Source organism: Centruroides sculpturatus, unplaced genomic scaffold (assembly GCF_000671375.1).
Source record: "Centruroides sculpturatus isolate CEXI.00-Female unplaced genomic scaffold, Cexi_2.0 scaffold806, whole genome shotgun sequence".
NCBI lineage: Eukaryota > Metazoa > Arthropoda > Arachnida > Scorpiones > Buthidae > Centruroides > Centruroides sculpturatus.
In genome coordinates, this window is record NW_019384938.1 from 35,952 (window position 1) to 60,811 (window position 24,860).

The 24,860-nt window shown below is 33.7% G+C and overlaps 1 protein-coding gene across 1 annotated transcript in view; it reads right to left on the reverse strand.

Annotated features, from left to right (window-relative positions):
* Nucleotides 1-24,860, reverse strand: part of LOC111632088 (homeobox protein unc-4 homolog) — a 73,364-nt gene that overhangs the window by 16,956 nt on the left and 31,548 nt on the right. The window contains exon 2 of the mRNA XM_023376449.1: nt 17,977-18,167. Coding sequence (XP_023232217.1) covers nt 17,977-18,167 — 191 coding nt within the window. The remainder of the gene's footprint in view (nt 1-17,976; nt 18,168-24,860) is intronic.

Genomic DNA, 24,860 nt, shown 5'->3' on the forward strand with positions numbered 1-24,860 from the left:
AGGCTAGACATTGGTAGACAAGGGGGATAGATCATCTAACGAGCCATATAGACTACTTCTATTATCGGAAGTGGGTGGGTTAGAAAGTAAACAACTGGTCGTGAGAAGTAAACGCTATTGGTCGAGTATTTCCTTCTCGTCCAATCTCTCATGGGTACAGTACTAGGGTTTAGCCATAAACCTAATGTCTTCGATGCGGAACGCCGCGTGTAATAAGTCGTCTAATGCGTGACATTATTTAGTGTAACGGTGCGTAGACTGTTAAAACAGATGTTTAAAAATCGCGTGCTAAAAAGAAAGGTCATTAGAAATAGGGGAGGACGTCTTTAAGTCGCTGGGCGGCAAATGGACCGTGAAGTGCACGTATTAGCCCATCCCTCCTTCCGTCCAAACAGGAAATAAGTAGCCCAATATCAGCGGTACACTCGACACTATTCGATGGGAGTTCGAATCGTCGAATTCTTTTTCGTTACCGTGAGAAAGAACGAATGTTAATTTGACTCTTGACCTTCGAACCTCGACCAGGAGAGGTCGGAGATCAAATTAACCTTCTGACTTTTATCAACGGTCAGCGCGTGGATCTCTTTGTTTCAACAGTACACGAGACAGAAAAGATGGCCGCTTTCGTAAGAGGTTAAAGTTCAAACGCTCTATCGATTAATGTACTGTACTGTAATCTAAATAACAGTTGCTATTGCATTCACAGTAGCATCCCGTCTCTTATGTTTAAAGTTTAAACACACATTCGAATGGTCTAACGTAGCACTCTTTCTAGAGTACCCCTAGGGGATACGCGTACCACCGGTTGAAAATGCCGGTCTAGCTGCTTTAGATTAGAGAAAAGCGAAAACTTCATCCATCTTTTATCCAAACGAGCCGAATTTTAGAGGGAAAACTTTCATCCGGGAGTCGGATTGGTGGTTTTAAATGACGAATCCTAACAGAGAAGATGGAGATGGAAAGAAGCATTCGAACCCGGTAGCGAATAAAAGAGGAGAATGGGATCTCTGCGGTAGGGCATTAACTGATTTAGATCCAATTTGAGTCATTAAAGCGTTATTAAATAAAAAAAAATGCACGTAATTTTTATAATTGCACACCGGGTTAAGTGGCCTCGTTTAAAAATTCAATCGAGATACCGCTAATGACGGACAAGGCGTACAGCCTATTTTTGCAAGCAACACGAACACTCTGCTAGGGCCATACATCATTTGTCTCAGTGGGAACTTGGGTTTTTTTCCCCTTAATCTGATTCATAAACGATTGCTTTTAAAGACAGATCGTGTGTATGCGAATGTCGAGAGCCAATCAAAATCCTAAGGAACCCTTCCAGGAAGAAATCCGTCATTATTTTATCGATTATAATCTTTATAATGTCCCTATCTGATCATATCTCAATTAGGTAAAATTCTAGCTTGGCTTTCTATCTCTCGATTCCATCAAATGTGTAAATAAAGTCTTTAAAATGACAATAAACTATACACAAATCACTTCGAGTTAAGTAGAAACTCCATCTTAAGCAATGTTTTCCATAGAAACTTTCCCATTTCCAACCCACGTTTTATTAGTTTATCAATTTAACTCCTTGATTATTGATTATAAGGGTTTAAATTAGACATTTGTAACAAAAACAATACAAAGAATCAGAATTCTAATTAATAATTTACCAATTTAAAACCTAGAAATGATCGGGAACGGCCTCATCTTTATCGCTAGAAATTACTTTATATTCGAAACGATAATTTCTAAATTGTTTCCTTTGTATATAAATATTAAAGAAAAACATTAATTTTATATAAATTCGCTAGCAGAAGTAATATTTTTATGTATTAAATTTTATAAATGAAGCGGTATGCCGATGTCGGAATGACGAGGATCGAAAAGTAGACAAGTATGTATCCGACAAATGTCACCGGATTGTAGAGAAACTACCAATCGGAGTTAAGAGAGGTTAATAGCATTTTCCTGTCGTTTAATTACGTCATCGTGGACACGTTTCGTAACGAAAGTGGCTTATATAGGTTATAATTACTAGGCTATAGGCTACGTCGACGTCGAATGTTTGCTTCGTAAACTCTACGACATCTTGCGAAAACTCATCGATTTCTCGAATTAATTGGCTTAAAAACGAATAAAATATATACTATAAGTATCTTTTACCCTTTATACATTTAAAATATTTAATATTTTATAAGATATTTTAGCTTAAAAGTCATAGAGAAGAAGCCCATCTTCGTCGACTCGACTCTCCTTTATGTTTAGGGCCTAAGGAAGTCGAAATTTCTTAACTTAAATTATTGGAATTTAACAAAGAGACGGCAAAGAAGTTAAGTTTTATGTAATTAAGTTTTAAACAAAGAAAAATCTTATAATTATCCTAGATTAATTAGGTAATCGAGAAGAGGAAAAATCTATTCCTCCAATGAAAGTCTCGCTCCTTAACTTTAAGCAATAAGAAGGAGCTATTGAATGGCTTACCGGAAACAGTAATTGTAGATCTCTCGAGAGTAATACCGACCTTGAACAGAAGCATCAAGTGTTCGGAAAAGTGCAGTCTTTCTCTCAATATAGCGCACTACCTTTACATTATCCAAATGGTAGGTCATCCACGGGTCGTGAGACCAAAATAATTCCAAGAAGAAAGTCTAGTAGGTCCGAAACACTTTCCCCATTTGGCGAGAAGATACTTTAAAAAAGAAAAAAAAAAAAACATGTAAGCTACCATAGCTTATTAGAAAGATATTTACTACCACTTCTTTGTTTGGACAGTTGATAGGATACAGTCTTAAGATGTAATTTGTAAATACCAGTCAACCCCCGCATTATCTACGTAAAGTAATGACAGTCGTAACGAAAATCTCACGACCTTGTTCTAAATCTCAGAATGTCATTGTCCTTAGTAAAGAACAATCTGGGTTGAATCATTTGAAAATCATCTTAAACAAACGGTGTGACGAAAACTATTAACACTACTCTACACCGACGACAATTTCTTTTTCTCCCTCCCCCTCAACACTTTTTCTAAGGGATGGGCGTGCGAATGAATTTAAAATCCTCCTCCTTAAACAAGATAGTGGGTTATATTTTATAGATAAACTTGTTAAAAACGTGTGGTGTTTATATATATATATATACTTTTTTAGTTTATCGGGGTTAAAGTCGAAGACAATGGCACGAAACATTTCAAGAAACAAGACAGGGACAGCACCCATGGGCGAATGGATTTGTCAAAAGTCGACATCTCTGAAAGCATCGGGATAGTGTTATACAGTAGTTGAAACATTGAGTGTTTTACCGATGTAATCTTTTATGGATGATGCGCATTGAGATTGAATTCGATAGTTTATAAGCTATTTCTAAAAATATATATGTTATTTTTCTATAAAATAACTTGATTATTTAATTCCCTTCTGGTTTTATTTTTCGTCTTTTTAATTACTTTAGTTAAGGTGTGGAGTGTGCCGCTTTGAAGACCACCAAACCCGATGATTTCTGTTGGCATCTGCTGGAAATCGTCGTTACTCTAATAAACACCTTGATTCCTCGTTAACTTTTGTACTGTTTCCTGCATCGGAACCTCCTCTTTACTACAGTTAAGAGATTTGGCGTGACAACGGACAATCTCCCTCCCATGAAGTGAAACAATAGAAATTGTTCGACCTTTAGCAGAAACAAAAGTGCTTTTTTTTTCTTTTTTTTTTCTTCTTCTTCTTCTTCTTCTCCTCCTATACTTCAATAGTTTGGTAATTAAATTTAATTATTGGATTTTCTTTCTTTACATCGAAATCTTGCAGGAAACGAAAACTTAGATACAATCGGCTTACCGACAGATGAGCAATTTTCTTTGGGGGGAGGGGGAAAACTCAACATTTTCCTCGTTTTTCTGATAAAAATTTAACGATATTTTGATAATTGTTTATTTAAATAAATTAATTGGAAATTCTTTACGTTGCATACCTTTATACGAACCGAAAAATCTTTGTGAAATTTGAATATTTTATAAAGACAGTAACCCTTAAACAACTAAAGGGTCTAGATACACTCGCGCGTAGGGCCTTCTATTCGGTAAAAAGTAGAGACGGAATCACGGCCTGGAGACGACGGTACTTATTGACTATAAGAAAAAGGGCCCCCCCATCGAATATTCCATTGTGTGAAGATAGTACCGTATCGACAGACTCGTTAAGACAGGCGTCGTTTCCCATACCACGGTACTAATTATTGGACGAATGCACCCGATACTCTCTTGCATGGGAAGGTATCGATTGGGATCCGTTGCTTGGCCCATCATTTATGTCTTTGATATGTTTCGGATGAATATCCGTTATTGGAACAAATCGGAAATCATTCGTTTTCCAATTGTATCTTACGTAAAGTTACTTTACGTAGTACCATACAACTTCTTTAAATTATATTTTACGTCATAGACGATGCTATAAAATGTTTCCCTGTATTATATATATTATATACAAAAGCTATCGTCTAAAATATAAAATTATTTTTCTCGATTTATAGTGAAAAATTAGAACGTTAAATAATTAAATTAACCTTAAAGGTTTATTGAATTTTATTGTTCTTTTATAAACAAATGGGGTTATCTTTATAGTTCATCGAAATTATTCCATTTCGACGAGAACTTTAATAAACTAGGTCTACGTCTTTTATCTATATCGTATAATAAGTGGTAAATTTTCTAAAGATCACTCCTCTGTTAGCTTTCTTATACGAGCATTCGGGCTGGTGTGTAGGTATACGAGTCATTATGACGGTAGTCATCGATATCTAACAGCTTATCACGTGTCTAAACGGGCCTTCTATTAACTAAATTCCGGCTTTTATCGATACAGAAGTAATACAGTAGGGCCTACTATACGAAATAGTAAAATATGCCTAAAAATCCGGCTATATTTAGATAATATCGACTTAGATCGAAGTAATAAGAAAGTATGACAAATGGAATGTGTTTTTTTTTTCTATAATACACTTAAAGTAGAACGGGAAAACTTTACCTCAAAATATATATTTAACTGATTGATGAGTTTAAATAGCTTCCTCCTCCTCGCCATTTACCAAAGCAAAAGCAAGAAAAAAAGAGATATATTTTACCTATTAACTATAATTTCTACGATAGAATTTCATATGAGGCCTTCTAATTTTAATCGTTAGACGTGATCGACAGACTTTATATAAGGTCAATAAATCGGTTAGGAACAAAAGCTCAACAACGTCTTTCTATAGAAGATCGATGACAATGCTTATGAGTCCTTATTATGTAGTCTTTAGATGGGGACTAATATTTCTTATCCGAACCCTCTATGAATGATTTGAAATTCATAGAATAAAGACTGATCGCTCGATTAATTCATTGATTACAGCCATTATGTCTCTATCTCTATAATCTTCAATACGGGGACCTGTTAGTGGGCAAATTCAGAGTTAATCATTAAGGAATCTGTAATCATTATTTAGAATACGGCATGAGAAAACACAAGAAATTTGCAATAAAGATACTGAGATTTGTCTGCATCTTTTTCTATATTTTCTCTAAAGAAAAAGAGAAATTCTAGTAACTTTTCTCTAGAATTTGAACCAGAAAACTGTAATCGAAATTGAACTTTTTGATTGTAAAACTAAAGGAAATTGAGTAAAATATAAGAAAATGGCTGGAAAAATGATCAAAAAAATCATTTTTTTTCTTTTTTTCTCTTTAGAAAACGACAAAAAATCTAGAAAATGGATCTACATTTTTAACTATAAGGAAATTCGAATAGATACATCAAGTCTTTTAAATGATAGATAAAGGATATTTTATCAAACTATACCCAATAAAATTGAACGATAAAACAATGATATTATTAGATTTAGAATAGTTAAACGTATAGAAAATATATAGACTTACAACAGTAAGTGATATCTATAGCTTCCGTTCGGTTTCGACGATCAATTTTAATAAGATCAATAAGTCCATTAATCATATATTCAATCATAAATCATGATCACATGATCTCTTTTGTATGAGGGTCGTCTTCTAAAGTTCAGATAATCCGAACCTACCTACACAATTATGAATTAATTAAGAGCCAGACTTTAATTTTTTTTTTCTCTTCCCCCTTTAAATCTGTCTAAGACAGGGGTCTAAGTGTTAGTGAAGTGTTTTACACCTTCTTAATCTAACCACGGGCGATATAACCTGTATTTTTAAGCTTGAAAAATACAGGTTCTATGTTATATAGATGATATCTTTACAAGGACGAATAAACCCTATGGGTAAAATATATGAAAATTTTTCTACCATCAAAAAATGTCTATTCTTATCTTGATTGATTCCTTTCTGGTAAGTTAGTTAGTTAATCTCTTTAAAGAAAAAACAATAGAATTAAACTTTTATTCTTTCTTAATTCAAGGTTAAATTAATTAAATATCAACACATGTTAGATTATTTAAGAATTATCCTATTATTTACTGAGATTTTTAAGAATTACAAGAGGGGATCCTTCTATGGCCTTCTGTGTGTGTAGGATACGCAATTCCTTCTCTATAAACCTTTATATTCCTTTTGTTTTGTAGTTTATAAGCAGAAAAAAGGAACCGAATACATTACTTATAATACATTCGACCCACCCTATAACACTGTTGATTATTCCGTTTTATATGAATTCCATGTTGTACGAGTCACTTAGATTTTACAAATACGTAAACCGTTCACAGCCCGGCACACGTATTTGTAAAATCTAAGTGACTCGTACAACATGGAATTCGTATAAAACGGAATTATCAACAGTGTTATAGGGGGGGTGTCTACTTGTATTTCTAAGGAGAGGAAATAGAATAATACGTTGGCATATTTTTCTAAACTCACGCAGCTATTAATTTGTAAATAAAACTGTTATTTTGTATCAAGTAGAACGAGTCTCGAATGATAATTCATTTACAAATTGTTACTGTCGAACCTGTTCGAGCACTCGAAAGACACATTTACCTTTATTAAAGTAGCTTTAATTCGAACGAAGAGCAAAAAAAAATGTACATTTTCTAGCTTATTTTTAGAATTTACAAGCGTGTTTTTGAAGTAAATCGTGGTGTAACTTTTTTTTTTTTTTTACATATAGAAAAGGTGATGTTGTCGGAGAAAAGAATGTTAAATGTTTGAAGAGCTCGAGAAAGATTTAGTAAATATTTTTAAGAATTCAATTCATTGAAGGGGATTTAGAAAATAGAAATAACGTTAATTAAGTAAGAATTGAGAATCGGTAAAGTTTCAATTAAAAAAAATTAATGTGGGATAATTTTCTGTATTCCTTGTTAATTTTTATTACTTCCATTAATCTATCATTTTCATTTTTACCGGTTTTAATTAATCCGTTTATCGTTTATAATGCTTTTTTTTTTTCCTTTCTTTCTTCTCGCTCGATTCTTGCTTCTAGTTTCTGTATTATATAAAGCGTAGACCGAAATTCTGTGGATCAATACAGGAATATATTAAAGCACTAATCCCCACTCTAATTAGCACGTCCTGTGTCGATGTTTTAATTACTCCTCCTTCCTTCTTGCTGTAATCGCTCCCTTATCTTTTAATACTTCATCATAACCCTGGTCTGTCATAGAAGGTATTTAGTTCGCCCATTGTGATTCATCGTTCTCCACTCTCGGATTAATTTCGCTTTCTTTTATGTGCTCTTCATATTCCGTCTTTTAGTTTCTATGTTGTAAAACTTGTTTCTGCTTTGTATAATATAAGAATTTCTCTCTCTCTCTACACTTTATGTTTACTCTTCCCTTTTAACTTTATCTATTTCTGTGTTGTTTAAGCCAAAACCTTTCTATCTTTTACTTTCTGGTTTAAGTCTATTGTCTTTAGTTACCGGATAAATAGAATTTAGAAAAGTCTCTTCTATATTTAGTTTAGTGGATAAGATCTATTTAGTTACTGAATAAATAATATCTGCAGGGTTATTCTATATTTAATCGTCAGATAAGTAAGATCTGCCCACGTCTAGTATACTTTCTGGTTAAATGGGATAAGAAATATACCTTTAACTGCCGATAAGTAATGTCTAGTGGGCTATTTTATCCTTAATTTTTGGGTTTTTTAAAGGAATAATCACTTAACTTTCGTGTCGAAAACTAGTAGATTATTCTATATTTAGTCGCAGTTAGTAATTAATTGTAGTGTGTAAACACTAGAAGGATTTTATTCGCTCGACTTCTATATCCTCTCGTAGATACCGAAACCGATTAGTAGAATAGAAGACACAGAAGACTATTAATGTATAGTTACCGAATGAATAGACGATCCGGTGACTATTTAATGGTCATCTGTTGAATAGTTAAGTGATTATTCTATTTGTATTTGTTAGTTTTATTCCGCTACATTCGACGGATAGGATAGTATAGAACAGGATACGGGGAAGTTACGTTAAATACCTACTAAATATTTTACTTTTTCCTATGCAAATTTAAATTATTTAATACTTTACTATTAATTATACCTTATTTCCGATTAGATTTACGACTTTTCTAATTAATAATTCTACTTTTACGGTCCGAAGACTTATAAAATTAAAACTTTTCGACGTATTAAAGTTGGAACAGGCCTTTTATTTTCAGTTTAATCGTACTTTTTCTTTACTTATAATTAAGGAACTGGGAGAAAGAATCGAGACTTTAATTATTTTTTTTTTAAATCCCGAATTGGAGGAAAGGAATTGTCGTGGATTCCAAGCGGTTTGGAGCTACAAAAATTAGAGTTAAAAGTGGGAAAGCGGAAACGAGTTGTAAAGTGAAAATAGAGGAAAAGGAAGAGAAAGATTTCATTTTGTAGGCAGATCGATAAGATAAAGAAAGGAAATTAAGAAATCCCGAACGAGGAGCGACCATCTTTTTTTTCGGTAGAGCCAGAGGTTAACACCAGGAGCGAAAAATCCCGAAGGTCCTGGAAACCGATAAAAGAAGGTCCAGAGAGAGAGAGTGTGTGTGTGTGTGTTTGGCTCGGTTGGCTGGCGCATCGATTGAAGATGCTGCAGCAACCCGGCAGAGAAGATAAGAAACGACTCGGGACGTATTTACGATGTCGGATCAAGCCGAGCGTTGACAGGCCAACCTAGCCAAAAAGATTTACGCCCGGCCAGACGAGTCGGAAAGTGTTAATTCGGCTCTGGGCCCTTTCGCTTTTCTACTAAACTAACCAGTCACGTACCGTGTAAAACTGCTTTGTCTAAATAAATAGTCGCCCGTCTCTTATACTCTGCCTCTTCCCGGCATCTTCTTCCTTATTATGACGTCTCTCTCTCTCTCTTTCTGCCTTTTCCTTATTATCCCTCGGGAATTGCGCCTTTTCCTTTATTTCTAAATCCCACTTCGTCTCTCTACCTTTATCCCACGCTTTTCTTATTATAGGACCCAAATTAGTAGGGTTTTTTAAAGTCAAATTCCCGTTTCTTTATTATCGAGTGGCCTTTCCTTTGTTTATTAACAAATGGAATTATTCGAAACCAAATTTTTACACCAGTCGCATTACGCTTGTTTGAAGCTTCTTGCAGATTCTTTACCGTTAATTAATTCATCGGAGAATTTTTTTTTTAACCGGGTTAAATAGCTCTTCGTTTACACTAATTTCCATTAATTATAAAGTAAATAAGGCTTAAATTTTTAATTAAAATTCCCGAAGATATAACAGAATCGAGTATAGCATTTACGAATAACCATCAAAAATCGAAGCTTATGGGTGAAAAGTTTACCAGAGTTTACAGTTTTAGGTGCTTATTTGCTGTGGGGGAGGGTATTTTTTTTTTTTATTTGTTATATTAAATTTAGGCCTTTGGGCTAAGAGTTTTGTACGGAATAAAACACGAAAAGGGAAATAAAAATCATTTAAATCACGTTCTATTTACATTTATAGGCGTAATAAGAATTTAACAACAGCAAAACATGCTTTTTTAAAAGGTTTCCGGCCTAACTTTTTGTGCTCTTAATGTAATTTTTACAGCATTGAAAGCACTTAAGTGGATTTACAACAATCACAAATGCAATCTAAGCTTTTAAAACGAATCTCATTTTGTCAATTATGTTATTTTATAACATCACTCACGCACTTTAACGTCACGTAGCGACTAATTTTTGATCGTTTTACTTAATAAATGGATAAAAATCCCTAGAATTTTTCATTAAGTTTACCCGAATTTAATTACGTATATATAAAGTAAATTAGTTTTCATTTCCCCCCCAAAAAAATAAACGTTAATTTATATTTTTAAAACGGATTTTATAACTAATTCCGACGTAGTTAAGGTAGATTTTTTTATTATTTCAACGTTTAAACACCTTAAATTACTTATAAAAAAAACACATTTTAGTATACAAATTAAAAGTAATTAACACTTAGAAACGTAATTAAATTGGTTAAACTTAATGAAATCCTTTTTTTTTACTAAGCGATTCGACACCGAAATTGCCCCCTCCCCCCTTTTTTTTTTAATACTAAACAATTGAAGATTTGTAAATGAATGATGTTGAAGGATGAAGGATAAAAGGATCTAAAAATAAAACTGAATATATATAAAATTTGTCCGTTCTTGAACTTTGAGACTTTAGAAAATGCGTGCATACAATCTTATGCCATCTCCAACTGATATGTTGATTATATAAAACAGCTGAAAGTCTAATAATTAGTCCATTGTTACTTAAACGATCTAATTTACAATAAAACAATAGTCCTGTGATGTTGCTTTCAATTACTTTTTTAACTAAGCATTGTCTATTAAGCAGATGCGAAATTTTTTGTTTAATTGTTCTACTGTAGTAACAATTTAAGATAAGGCGAAAATAACTTTAGAAAGAATATATATATTCTAAAAGGATTCTATTGTAACGAAACTTAACTTTAATGTTAACAAAGTAATCCCAACTTTACATAAGATGGCTTACGATTAGATTTACGATTAGAAGATTCTTCGGTAAATCCGACTAATTACTACTTCTTACTCTTTTCTTCTCTAGAAAATAAAAGGGTTTTAACTAATTTCTTACTCTCTACTACTTTAAAAATAAATAAATAAAATTGGAATTAATCCGTTTTGTTTCTATAGTAAAATACTCTTGTGGCACGGCTTTCACTTTAAAAGCTTCCAAACTGTAATTGCCACTTAATATTTCGTTACGTGACATCGATAAAACAACAACAAAACTATCGATGACCGCAAGGAATAAAAGCAATTTGACTTTTCTTTCAAAAATGACACTTTACTTCATTCCTTTACTTCCCAAAGGCGATGATCTTCACACTTACAAAAGTCTATACCAAATTTTTACTTTTTAAGTAAAATCTATCGAAGATCTATTGTGATAAACTCTTTAACTATACGTTTCTCTTAGTTGTTTAAAGAGATAAAGATGATTTCTCTTTGTTTCTTTTACTAATTTCCTTGTTTCTCTTCTGTATTATGTTTCTCGCCCCCACTAAAATCTTAGTTTCTCTTTTAAAGCTTATTGTAGACTGTACAAGAGAAGCAAGAATTTAATGCATCAAATGCTAAGGAGATAAAGACGTTTTGTACCGAATTTCTAGGAACTTAACACTAGAAAAAGCACGAGTAAAGATTTTATTCTACTAAGAATTTTGTGAAGATTCGAGAGCCAAAAAAAAAAAAAAGCTACCACTCTCCCTACCGTTCGAAGCAGAAAATCCTTTAAAATAAAGGGCTAATTTTATAGAATTTAATGTATCTTTAACAGAATTAACGTCAACTAGAAGAAAATATAAAGTTTAGAAAGGAAATTTACTTGCAGAAGACAAGAATAAACCCATAAGTTAACGATACAAATAGGAACGAGTTACGCGCTTCTTTTTCTGGAAAGATATGCGTGTAATAGTATTACTGGTGTCTACAGGTGCTTTAATGAATGTCGAGACGTATTTTTTTTTTTTTAATCTCCGGAAGCCTAGAAGGTCTATTAAAGTTGGAAATTAACCCTTTTTCGACTGGAGGTCATAGAGCATGCCTTTGATTGCATGATGACGTGTGGGTCGCAGTCCAGTGAGTGCTTAATGGTGTAATCGGTAATTATAGGAGTTTTGAACGACAATAGTCAGCTGGGCAGGCTATCATTTGCTTCATTCCATCTGCATATGAAATATACGAAGGAGGGAGTTTCTCACGGAACTCTGCTCTGACTGACGGAGATTGATACGATTTGTTCTCCTACAGATTCGAATTCGGGTCCACCCACTTCCTTTATTTTGATATAAATACCGTCAAACTAAAGGAATTTCGTTATATTTAACAAATATCTTAATAAATATTCATTACATTTACATATATATATATTTTTTTCGTGTTTTTTTTGTCCGAAACGTTTTAAATCCCATTCCTCGAAGGTTATTTTCTCATCTATTCTGTTAAGTGTACTGTACTGTAGGATAAGACACAGATAAAAGGTAGAGTGTAAAATAGTTGAAAAGACAATACTCGATCGTGTAGTTAAAACTTTAAACGCCTTGTTTATTCTTTTCAATCACCCGTTTGATAAAGTAGTGTATTATAAAGCGGCACCCGATATCGTATATTACGTACAAGTTTTGCATTGTCGGTCCGTAGGGGAGATATTTGCTAACGTCATTAAGTAAGTCATTGTCCAATGAAAGGTGCACGAGTGGTAGAATGGGCGGAGATCCGCTCGTTATGTGAGTCGAAATGACACAGTAAGTGTCGGGGAGTGACCAACCGATACTCGTCGGGTCCCATCGAGGTGTCTGGGCTACACAACTCGTCGCCATTTCTGTCATTAAGCTTAATGAGACTCGACTACCCTTTTATTTCCCAGCATTCTCTTTTACTCTATACTCGGTAGATCTAAATGATTACGACTAACTTTACAGCAACCTCCTTATTACCCCTCTACATATATCATACGGTTAATTGGTAGCGCCTATACAATTAACTTTTTTAATACCTAAAAAAAAAAGACGTTTTAATAGATAAAAACTATCATTAAGGCTAGAATATATTTTTTTTTCTTTTTGAATTTTTAGATGCACTACTTACTTCCATATTATGCGCATTTTTTTCTTCTCCCTCAACCGAAAAGTGACCCTCAAATGGATCGTTTCTAGTTATAAAATGCTTCAGGGGGATGTTTGCTTTCTTTTTAAAGTATAAAAGTTTATTTAATGTTTAAAATTTTCCTTAACAATTAAGTTTCGGTTCTTTCAAACGTGTTTTTATTTATTAATTTCATTTTTATAAACGTTTTAACACATAAATTTCTACACTTTAAACGTTCTTCATTCGCTAATTAATTCCTTAAACCGTTTGTAAATTCCGTTCTTTGTATACATTTTTACCCCCTTTTATAGGAAAAAAACAAGGCTAAAAAAATGAAAAATTATATTTAATTTTCCTTTAGAATAATTGGAAACATTTAAAACATCAAAAGGGAACGAATATATTTGATAAAGAGGAAGCTCTTAACTAATTTATTCCGTTAGGCAATATCAAGTGATTAACAAAGTCAAACGTAATCTGTAGCGATAGGATAATAACTGGATTCATTAATGAATTAGCAGAAGTGTTAAATGAGCTCATAACTATTTGCGACAACAATCAAATCGCATTATTGCAGCTGTTGACGTAACACACACACACACATATATATATATATATATATATACAACAGACAAACACACAAGTACAGTACGCACACACACACACACAATTACAAATGAGTCACAACTTAACAGCCCGTACGGAGGATAAGTTAAGTCGAGATTCGTTCAGAAGGGGATTCAACTGCCATTTGACGGTTCGCCAATATCTTCTCTTGACACTTCTGTATATATTTGCTACTTTATCAGTAGCTATTTGTTGCCAGAATTCTCGCTCATCTTGACACATTCGCAGTTACGAAAATGAATTACGTGTTTCTACTGATACCGAATTGGGTTGTGTGTTATTTTATATATATATATATATTTCCTTTCTTCTTCTTTTTTGTAAAATAACAAATCTATCCTTTTTGAATATCCTGTGACTCCTTTGAGATTGTCTTATTCTTTTCTTACTAACTTTACTCATCCATTTAGTTCAATCGGTTCCAGTTGAAAAATGGTCCCACGAGTTGAAATGTTCGTATTGATAAAATGTTTACTGTTTTTTATTCTTAAAATTGTCACATTTAACGTCTTTTTTTTTAAAATTAAAATGTCAACAGTTTACGCGTATAAAATCCTATTTTAATACACAAAAATACCCCCAAATTACGCGCATAAAATCCTATTTTAATACGCAAAAATACCCCCAAATTACGCGCATAAAATCCTATTTTAATACACAAAAATACCCCCAAATTACGCGCATAAAATCCTATTTTAATACGCAAAAAATACCCCCAAATTACGCGCATAAAATCCTATTTTAATACGCAAAAAATATCCCCAAATTACGCGCATAAAATCCTATTTTAATACGCAAAAATACCCCCAAATTACGCGCATAAAATCCTATTTTAATACACAAAAATACCCCCAAATTACGCGCATAAAATCCTATTTTAATACGCAAAAAATACCCCCAAATTACGCGCATAAAATCCTATTTTAATACGCAAATTATATAGGTAAAAACTAACGTAATTATGAATTTATAAAATTGAATATAATTAAAATAAATGATACATTTAAAGAATTATTCTTTGTCCTTCTAACACTTACCTTGTTGTCTTCTTATGTGTGTGTTTTTTATTATTATTCTTGTTGATTAAACGCGCTTTCTATTAAGTATATTACATGTTTTTTTTTAAATTTTAATTTACAATTTCTTTTATTATAAATATAATAATAATATAATAATAATAGGCCTTTGTTATATTGAATACTTAGAGTGTTTTCGGTTGATTAGAGTGATTCTATCGCATCACAGTTGACTGCTCGTAGAAACAAGATAGAATTTAACTGGCATTTATCATTATATCGTAATAACCTTATTATTTTTTTTACTTATCTAAGTGTTTTATGTCTAATTTAAGGACTTTTTAATATAATTTTTTTTTTTATTTAATTTTCAAAGAAGGCTCAACACTGTAATTCGGTATTTCTTGCATCGTCGATAGGCAATGCAGAGAAGTTACCTTAACGGTAAAAATATCGCTATTTTCGCATTAAATTTTAAAATATTTATAAGTAAACGAATTTAATTAAAATAATTAAACATTTATTTAATAAAATATAAGAAAAATATTTAAAAAAATAGACAAAAATATGTTATATATCTCTAGTAACTTTCCTTATTATAAAGGACGTTTTTTATTTAAGTAAATGTTTAATTTGTTATGTAAAGAATAGAGGAGACGATGTTTAATTTGGCAGTTTATATAAAGCAGAGTCAAACTATCCAACAAAGATGTCCGGCATCTAAATCAAGACTTACATATTCAACTATAAAGACAGCCAGTTAATCCGAGAGAATTAGATGTCTTTCTAGTTGACAGGGTAATAACAGTGCCTGCTCTTCTACTTTACCGCTCGTACAGGGAAAAGGTTGCTTACACTCCTACCTTCGCTACACTACACATGTCAAAGCAAATAGGCTTAAATGCAGCCTCTGACACTATAAGGTACATACTTTGGTCTTTTATCTACCAACAAAACTGTTTTTGGAGAAGTAGGCGGTTCTGCTATCCATACTAAAGGGTGGAGATTATCTACCTGCCCATATGACAGCCTAACATGTTATTACACTTAAAACTGGTTCTTTTATTTTCTATTGAATAACCCCCGAAAAAATAGTCGAATTGAATAATACAAATATATTGTGTTTATTATAGTAAATTATCTTATAATAAATACGGTAAATTTCGTAATTGTTTAGTACTGTGTCCTATAACGACCCCCCTATAACACTGTCAATTATTTCGTTTTATATGAATTCCATGTTGTACGAGTCACTTAGATTTTACAAATACGTGTGCCGGGCTGTGAATGGCTCGCGTATCTGTAAAATTAAGTGACTCGTACAACATGGAATTCATATAAAACGGAATAATCAACAGTATTATAGGGGGGTCGACTGTGTATTTTTTTTACCTTATATTCTTCATCCGGTGTTCCGAAAGTCTTCACACGTAATAAAGTTGGAACACCGGGTCGGTTGTGGTCCCCAGACTCTTAATCCTTTCGACTTTTATTCCCAAAACACTCGAAGAATTCGGTGTAGGCTACGGGGAAAAGATTCGAAAGACGAATCGCCTAAAGTTTAGTTACGTGGGTAACATCTGTTGCGTTAACACGAGTTGGGCTCGAGAGAGTGGGGGGTGGACGGATGCATCTGTATGTGTTTAGAAATAAATGGCTAACGTGTAACCAGTTTTATAAATAAAGTTAAGATTTCCCTTGTATGGCGACTTTTAGTACACCTCGTATTATATTCTACACACTTCCAACAGAATTTAGTACTTATCCTACTTTAAATGCCTCGTATTTCCTATCTTATACTCATTTTTCATCTTAAATGCCAGTATTTTTTTTACATATTTCTTATCTTAAAAAGCCTGCAATTTCCTATCTTTCGGTCTTATAGCCTTGTCTTATAAACACTAAGCTTATTTTAAACGGGAGCCTTTCAACACTTCGTTTAATTTTTTAATGTTTTATTTAAGATACGAGAAATAAAGAATTACACCAGAAGTAACAAAATTCAAAAGAAAAAAAAAACTTCTCAAATCTTCCACCAGGGGTGAAAATAGTGACACGGTCGGGCGACAGCTGGGTTGTTTGCCATCCAGTCACAAGTTATCAATCATGCGTAAAGTGCCCTTTCACGCACACTTCTCGGTGACCGGACCAACTGGGCTTATGACGTTTTGCTCACGTGACCGGGGCGCCATTACCTTCCGTGACGTAAGAATAGAACTGGTTTTGTTTAGTAATGCACATTCCCCCCTAATTATTCACTTAGTAAAACCGTTTGAAAATATGTTTAATTGAATTTTTTTTTCTCTCATTTCCTATTCTCATTTTTACGGTTTTTCTAATTAAAAAAAAGACGAGGGAGGAGAAAAAAAAAAACACCAAAAAAAAAAAAATGTACATTTTATTTTTGCAATTCCCGAAAATAGCGAAGACAGTAAACACTTTAAAACTGGATAGAATTGTAACCACACTTTTCAAACTTTGCTCCTTTGGGAATCTTATGTGTCGAAAGTAGTAAAATCGTCATATTCTCACGAGAATGGTTTGTTCTCTTCGTAAACATTCGACCTTTTACTCCCTTCGAAATAAGTTACAAATAAAAAAAAAAAACTCTCGAGAATTTTTTACATTTCGTACTATTTTCAGAAATTCGTACACGTTTCGTGCATATTTTCTACGTTGTCTTCCTTATATTCTTTATTATACGTCTGTATATTTCGTATAAACGTTTTGTATACTTTTTATTTTAGATTTCGCATTTATATGCCTTTATTTATTTATTTATTTATTCATATTTTACATATTATATTCCTCTTATTTATCGTAACATAATCCCGAAATATTCCATAAAAAGACACAATAGAGAGGAGGGTACGGAGGGATTTTTCTCTCTTTTTTTTTATTGAGGAAGAGGGCCTCTTTTATTTGTAGGGCGTACATTTCGCACGCGCTTTTTTTCTCCCTCTTAACGTCTTTATAGTTTCGAATGGGTTTGCGATTGTTTGCCGGTGGTACGCGTGTAATTACACGGCGTTAAAGAAAAATCGTCTCCCGCCCAGAGATTGGGTAAAAGGTGGGCATTTCTAGGTGTCACGGACGTCAAGAAAACCCGATAGTCAACGAGCGGTCCCCCGTCGGGTTTAGGGGTGCAGCCGTTAAATGTGACGCGAAGCCCTCCTGGACGGCGGCTACCCCCCGCCGACTCTTTACGACTCGATCGTTTATCGTGGCAAAATTCACGCACCTGTAAGGTGGAAGTTTGATACATTCAATATTTAATAGTTAAGCCGGCGTACCTGTACCCTGGATTCCACCAGATCGAGCCTCATGGCTAACGCTTCTCTCATGAAGACATCCGGGTAATGGCTGGCTTCGAAGGCCTTTTCTAGCTCTTCCAACTGCCAACCGTTGAAGTTGGTGCGGGTTCTTCTCCTCTTGCCTTGTCCGCTGCCCGTGGCACTACTCTCCTTTTCGCCGTCCGAACAACCTGCACGAAACAGAAAGGAACATAAATTTTCCTCTCTCTCCACACAACCCGGTGATTATAGAAGTCCCGAAAAAGCAGCGGGCATCAAATTATAGCCATCGTCAGTCCAACGGCCAAACTAGACTTTCTAATGCACGCGCAGCGACAACCTGCTCGTTCGACCGAGGGTTACGAGCCGAAAATAGCTTGGCTCCCTCCTACCACACCCGGTGGGTCTAGGGGTTCCCTAATCCGTTTCCTTCCATAAAACCTTTACCAATGGGACCACGCCGCGTATAAAATACCGCCCGGCACCTCCACTTACGACTGGAAACCCGTAGGGGTCGTGGGTAAACGTTAGAGGATTTATTTAGACCCGATTAATCGGCACGGGGTAAAAGACAAATGCCAAAATACAACGGGACCAATTTGGGCCACGACAAGTTAGGAAAGCCGACCAGATCCAGTCTGTCAGACACAACAAATGTGTAACGCCTCTAACAAAAATCCATTAGGCTTTAACCGTACACCCAAGATTTTTACGACCCACCTTTGGAGGGCGTTACCACACGTTTTGCCTGAGGGACCTGTACGGAAATATTCTTAAAGTAGGAGAAAAAGATCAGTCGGACACTGATTAATATACTCTTAAGGACAGCTGTGGTTAGGATAGGTTGGATCTCGGTTACGACCAAGCCGATAAAAATCTCTACCCAGGGCCAAATCGATGATACTTTCTCTCCAATTCTTCAAACAATCCGACCCGCTCCAGACGTCCGGACGTCTCAATTGTGCCGAAATTTGCCCTGGGCCTTGCGCAAATCGTGCCCTTCTCGTTATTGGCGTCGGAAGTTCTTTTTTCCCCCTTAAATCTTTCGACCGACGGTGAGCAAAATTGAAGAAACCCGGGCCGACGGATGAAGACGTCGCGTGTTTGATCACATCTGGAAGACTTGTCGGCCTTCTTCCTTAACCGTAATTAAAATCCCTAGTATTTTCCTACGTGGTACCCGTCTCGCCCGCGAATTACTTAAAATCCACGCGTTATTTTAATAATTTCCATAGTAAACTTAACTTTCATTGGTGGATAGGTATTTTGGACAGTGGCGAAGGCATCGATCCGCAATCCGCTTCTAATTATATAAAGGGTGAAAGATAGATGAACGAACGAAAGTATTTATCCGTTCATCATCGTGATTCAAATATCGTGGACTATGATTTGTCAGTTTGTCTGATGTACGTATGATACGCCCCGTGTACTACGAACCATTAATAACTCGCTACGAGATTGGAGTTGTCGGGAGGTTATCGTAAAATTTGACAGCCTTCAAAAAAAATGTATTAACAAAATAACTACAATGTAATAGAGTCGTATGATTTTATAATTTTATAAAATATGTTCCTCTCCCCCCTTTTTTTTAAATATTTTTTTTCAATTATAAAGTTACTTAACGTACAAGATTTTATTAAATTATTCGCCTTATATTCATCTATACTTTACATATTTTAATAATTAAGAGGTCAAAGGTCATTTTTAAGAACGTATTTTACTTCGACAGACGTTACAAGAAATTTGTAAATTTTTGAAAATCGACCAATCAGATAAGATTTTAGTTCCTTGTAGTAATTAAATATTTCGTAATTAAAAACTTTATTACTAATTAAGAAGCTATTGTCTCTTTAATTACAATTTTAAAATAGTAAACATTCATTACTTTCATTGTTAATGAGCCAACATTTTTACACGAGATTTTGCGCTTTAAATGGTTAAATTTTTTAATGTTTTTTTTTGTATTTTATAAGAAACTTTTATGATTAATTAATTAAATTATACACTAAAATATGCAAAAATATCCCTGGAATATGCTTAATTTAGGTGTTTATTATGTAAAAAGTTACACGAACAGGTCAACGACTAATTCTAATAAGTGTTGTAAGTAACGAGAAAACTTGAAGCGATTTTCGAGGTAAAAATAGCTTCAAAATAACAAGATTTGTGTTTTTAAAGGTTAAAAAAACCCTCAAATTTTGCGTGTTTTGTGTCTTTCTTTCATCATAAACTTTACGATAGAAAACGAAGAGAGGGGAGGGGGTCAGTGTTTAACAAATGTTCACACCTCATACGTAACTAGAGAGAAATTTTGATAAGATTCACTTCTAAAAATAGCAAGAAAATAAAGAAATTTAAATATTTTCAGGTCTTACTATCGTAAATTTTATTAGAGAGTGAGAGCGAAAGCAACACCAAAAGTAAATTTCGTTATTTAACCAAGGTTTATTTCTAAAAAAAAAAATAAAAAAATAGAATAAAAAAACATAGATTTTTGTACTTTTTAATCTACTTATTATAAAAGCTTTATGATTAATTAAATTCCATATCGAATTATATGGAAAAAAATTAAGTTACTCCACGCGAAATGTCTAAAAAAAAACGCAAGATTTGGCGATAAAAAATTACACAGTATATATAGCGGGAATAGATCCCACGTCTTACACACGAGAGAGGAAAAAAACAGAAAATAAAATAATAATAATAAAAAAATAAAGAAGAGGAGTCTAAGGACCAAAACAGCGAGTACCAGGGGTCAGCCGCTAACAAACACCCGTCCATGACACGGTGTCAATTGAGTGGCGAACTAGGAGATTGGCCTAAGGCCTAGTTCCGGCTTCAAAAATAATTAAATTGTCAAGGGAGGTGAAGGGACTGACGAATTATCGCCTCGACTAGAAGCCGCGCCCCGATCTCTGCAAGTGAAGATGTACGCCATCTTGCACCGTATCAGCCACCTCGGCGTGCAACTTTCAACCCCCCCGAACGCTTTCAACCCCCCCGCCATCGCTTCCAACACGGTAACACCAATTTAGATGAATGTTGTAGATAGGCGGTTCACTTCTACACCCAATATGTTGTCTGGATTCGTTGAACACGTGTTCTTTTTTCGAATCTAGTTTACAGCCAGTCGCAATTTTCTTAACTAGACTTTATTGAAGGAAAGTGGAATTAATTGCAAGTATATATCGCTTCCTATCATATTTTAAATTGTATATAAAAGAGAAAAATCAAAATATCAGAGGATAGTAAATAATAATTTAAAGGTTTTAATTACAAGATTAAATCGGGAATAGAAAATAACAGGAAATGATTGTTGGGGTGTGAATTTGTACTTTTCTTTTTTTACCTTTGTTTTCCTCGTTACATTTACTGTTATTAATATATAAAAATTTATCGATTAAATTAATCAAAAATATAAATATCTAACTTTTAAATGAGTGTATTAATTTGGCTTTCAAACTCGTACAGTACAAGTCGATCCCCCTATAACACTGTTGATAATTCCGTTTTATATGGATTCCATGTTGTACGAGTCACTTAGATTTTACAAATACGTGTGCCGCGCTGTGAATGGCTCACGTATTTGTAAAATCTAAGTGACTCGTACAACATGGAATTCATATAAAACGGAATAATCGACAGTGTTATAGAGGGTCGACTTGTATTTATTTCTACTAGTTTGGGTAGAAAAATCGTGAATTTTATCGAATTTAAATGGATGTAATTTGTTTATTATTTAAGATTTTTCAAATTTTTATTATAATTTAAGCAATTTTTATTTAATTTAAAGCGGTTTAGTACACTAATCTTTGATTAGCGAGCGAAAATAACGCGATTTATCGAGTATAAGAAGGGGTGAAACGTTCACCTTTTGTAAAGATTTATGAAGTATTTTTTCCACTTTTTCCGTTCGAAAACTTTCTAATCATATTTTAAAATATTCCAAAATGTTATTATCGAAGATAGGAGCAAAAATATTTGCACTACAAAGCCAGCGACTCGAGACTAATAACGAAAGTATGTGGAATCTATATACAGCAAGTAGGCTTCTAACCGCTAATTCATACACGTTTCCATTAACATCCCGAAAAGTTACAGATCACGACGCCCCCTACATCTTACAAGAAGGGGGGAGGGAAGACGGTAGGGCAAATGCATCACGGATTCCAATCACGGCCTCATACTAGATAGATACCTGAAGGCAAGAAGAGAACCGCTCTTCAGAACGAAGTCATTCCCATGCCGAAGGCGTTAGTTAGTCTCCAACATTGAGTTTTGGCTCTGGTTTAAAACATTTTGGCAATGTCTAGTGTAATTTTGTATTGTAGAAAAACGAAAGGTTTTCGTTGGCCGTTCGAGAAATCCATCCACCAGTTGTAAGAATGGCGCTTAGAGGGAAATTTCCATTAAGTAATGAAGTTAAAGCGATGGATATGTGTATTGTTTCTCTAGACACGTAGACGTTTTGTTGTAATGGGTGATAGTAAAGAGGCCGCGAATATAAAATCGATTGTAGAGAGGTTTTACGTAAAGACTGTTTTGTTAAGAATATAGAAGTAGATCATTAGGATCACTTAGTTGAAGCAATCAATCCAAACACGAGGAATTAGCAGAGAAAAAGCTGCATCGATTCGTCCACAGTTAAGTACAGAACAGACCAGGAATGGTGGAGTGATTAGTATGTTCCCCATTCCATCCCTACGCTCGTTTTACCCCCCTAATTGTCTGTTGACTGAACTCCATTAGCTGTGTTTGAATACGTCGTTAGAAGTCAGCTGTCGTTGGGTACAACTATATTGCTAAAACAGTTGCATTATGAAAGCAATGAGCTCGATGTAGTGAGAGAATTTAAATGGATATCGATACCTTACCCCAAACCCCACTAACTTTTTAAAAAACAATATAAAATACTCTAGCTTTTTTTTCACTTAAACGAGCTAATTCACTCGTCTAAATCGTTCTACATTGTCTAAATTAGCGCAAATTGCTAACTCGTAAGAATTTCTGAAAGATTTTTATTGCTTAAACGCTTACAAAATTTAAAATTACAACTATAGAAATGGTAAATACAAATGCCATTATACTCTAAAGAGAATTGATCCATTTACCTATATAACTATTAAATTCTACTCGGTAGTTATTATAGTGATTAACAATAGATTTGTTTCACCCAGATATGAGTCTAAACTCGATAACAATTCATTTTACCAGATTTTAAAGTGTTCTATTCCATTCTAAACGATACATAATCCAATATTTAAACGTAATTAAATCCTTTACAACCGTTAGAACTACCAACGAAGAGTTATATCAATTTCTGGAAATTCAATTGTACCAATTAACATAAATTCTATGTAAAACTTATGATTTTTTGTAAGTTTTTCTCTTAATATAACGAGAAAAAAAGGGAGACAAATTATCTATTTCCATTATCCTTCGTCATGCTATCACGAAAAACCAAGCTTATCTAAGATAATTTATTATTAAAGAAGAGTGAAGGGTTTTTATCTGGTATCTCGCTATTGGAGAAAGTTTATATGCACTAAATTCAATTTGCTAAGTGAGGCTTGTTTGTGTTGTTCCTACGCATTATATATATATATATATCCTGGTATCGTATTCTTCTATCTAGATACAGGTTCATCATTTCTTAAACGTAAACACCACAACGTAGGCGTGAAAAGTGCAAAGGATAATTCAACCTATTTTCATAAATAACAATAAAATTTTACATTATCTTACATAAACTACATCAAGATAATTTTATATTTTTTAATATTAAGTGAATATTTTTTTTTTTTTTTACAATTTTTAAAAAGAAATTTACCCAAATATATCGCAATATAATACAAGAGAATGAAGGAAAAGAGATATAAAATTCGTTTTCATTTTCCATAAACTGGTTATAATATGACGTTCAATTTAGAATTGTCAACTTTACGAATGAATACTTCGTTAATTTCAAACATAACCTCACACCTTCTAAATTGTTCGTGACATAAGTGACTAGTATAAATTATTTATTAGAAAATAACATTAATAACTAAACTTATATTCATTCGGAACTTTAATTTCCAGTCTGGACGTATAAATCCCTCCCTACCACGGAATAAGGACATCGTATCCTGATAGAGAAACCTTTCCTGTCTTCACTTATAATCCCTACATCTCTCTTCAGGTATAATCCCTACACTCTTTGCCAAAATATACTACATCCTGATGAACAATTCCCATGTTCTAGTCTTCGTATCTTAATCTCTGTGACCCTACGTGTCTTCGTTTCCGGGTGTATAAACCCTATACAAAAAAAAAAAAAATCCATCTTCGTGCCTCTATGTATAAGTCTGACATTCCATCTCCATGTTCAAACTGCAAATTTCCTTTGATGTATAGAGTATGGGAAGAGACTGAAATTGAGAAAAAAAAAAATGTTAGAAACTAAGAAGAAAGAAAGAAAGAAAGAAACTTAAAAATTAAGCAAGGAAAAAGTAACTGTTAGAGATTTTTTTAAAGAAGAAATACAACCAGGAAAGCAGGAATTATTAAAGTATTAGAAATTTAAGAAGTAAATAACTGGGAAATTAAGGAAAAAGAAAGAGACTAAGGAAGAGGAAACTGTTTGAAATTAAGGAAGAAAAGAATAAGGAAGACTGCAGACAAAGGAAGAATAGGGTAAGGAATTACTGTAAACGAAGGAAGAAGAGTGTAGGGAGCTGTGGAAACAAAGGAAGAAGTTAGTAAGGAATTATTGTAAACGAAGGAAGAAGAGTGTAGGGAGATGTGGAAACAAAGCAAGAAGAGTGTAGGGAGCTGTGAAAACAAAGGAAAAAGTTAGTAAGGAACTTAAGAAGACAAAGGAAAAAGAGATAGGAAGCGGTTGA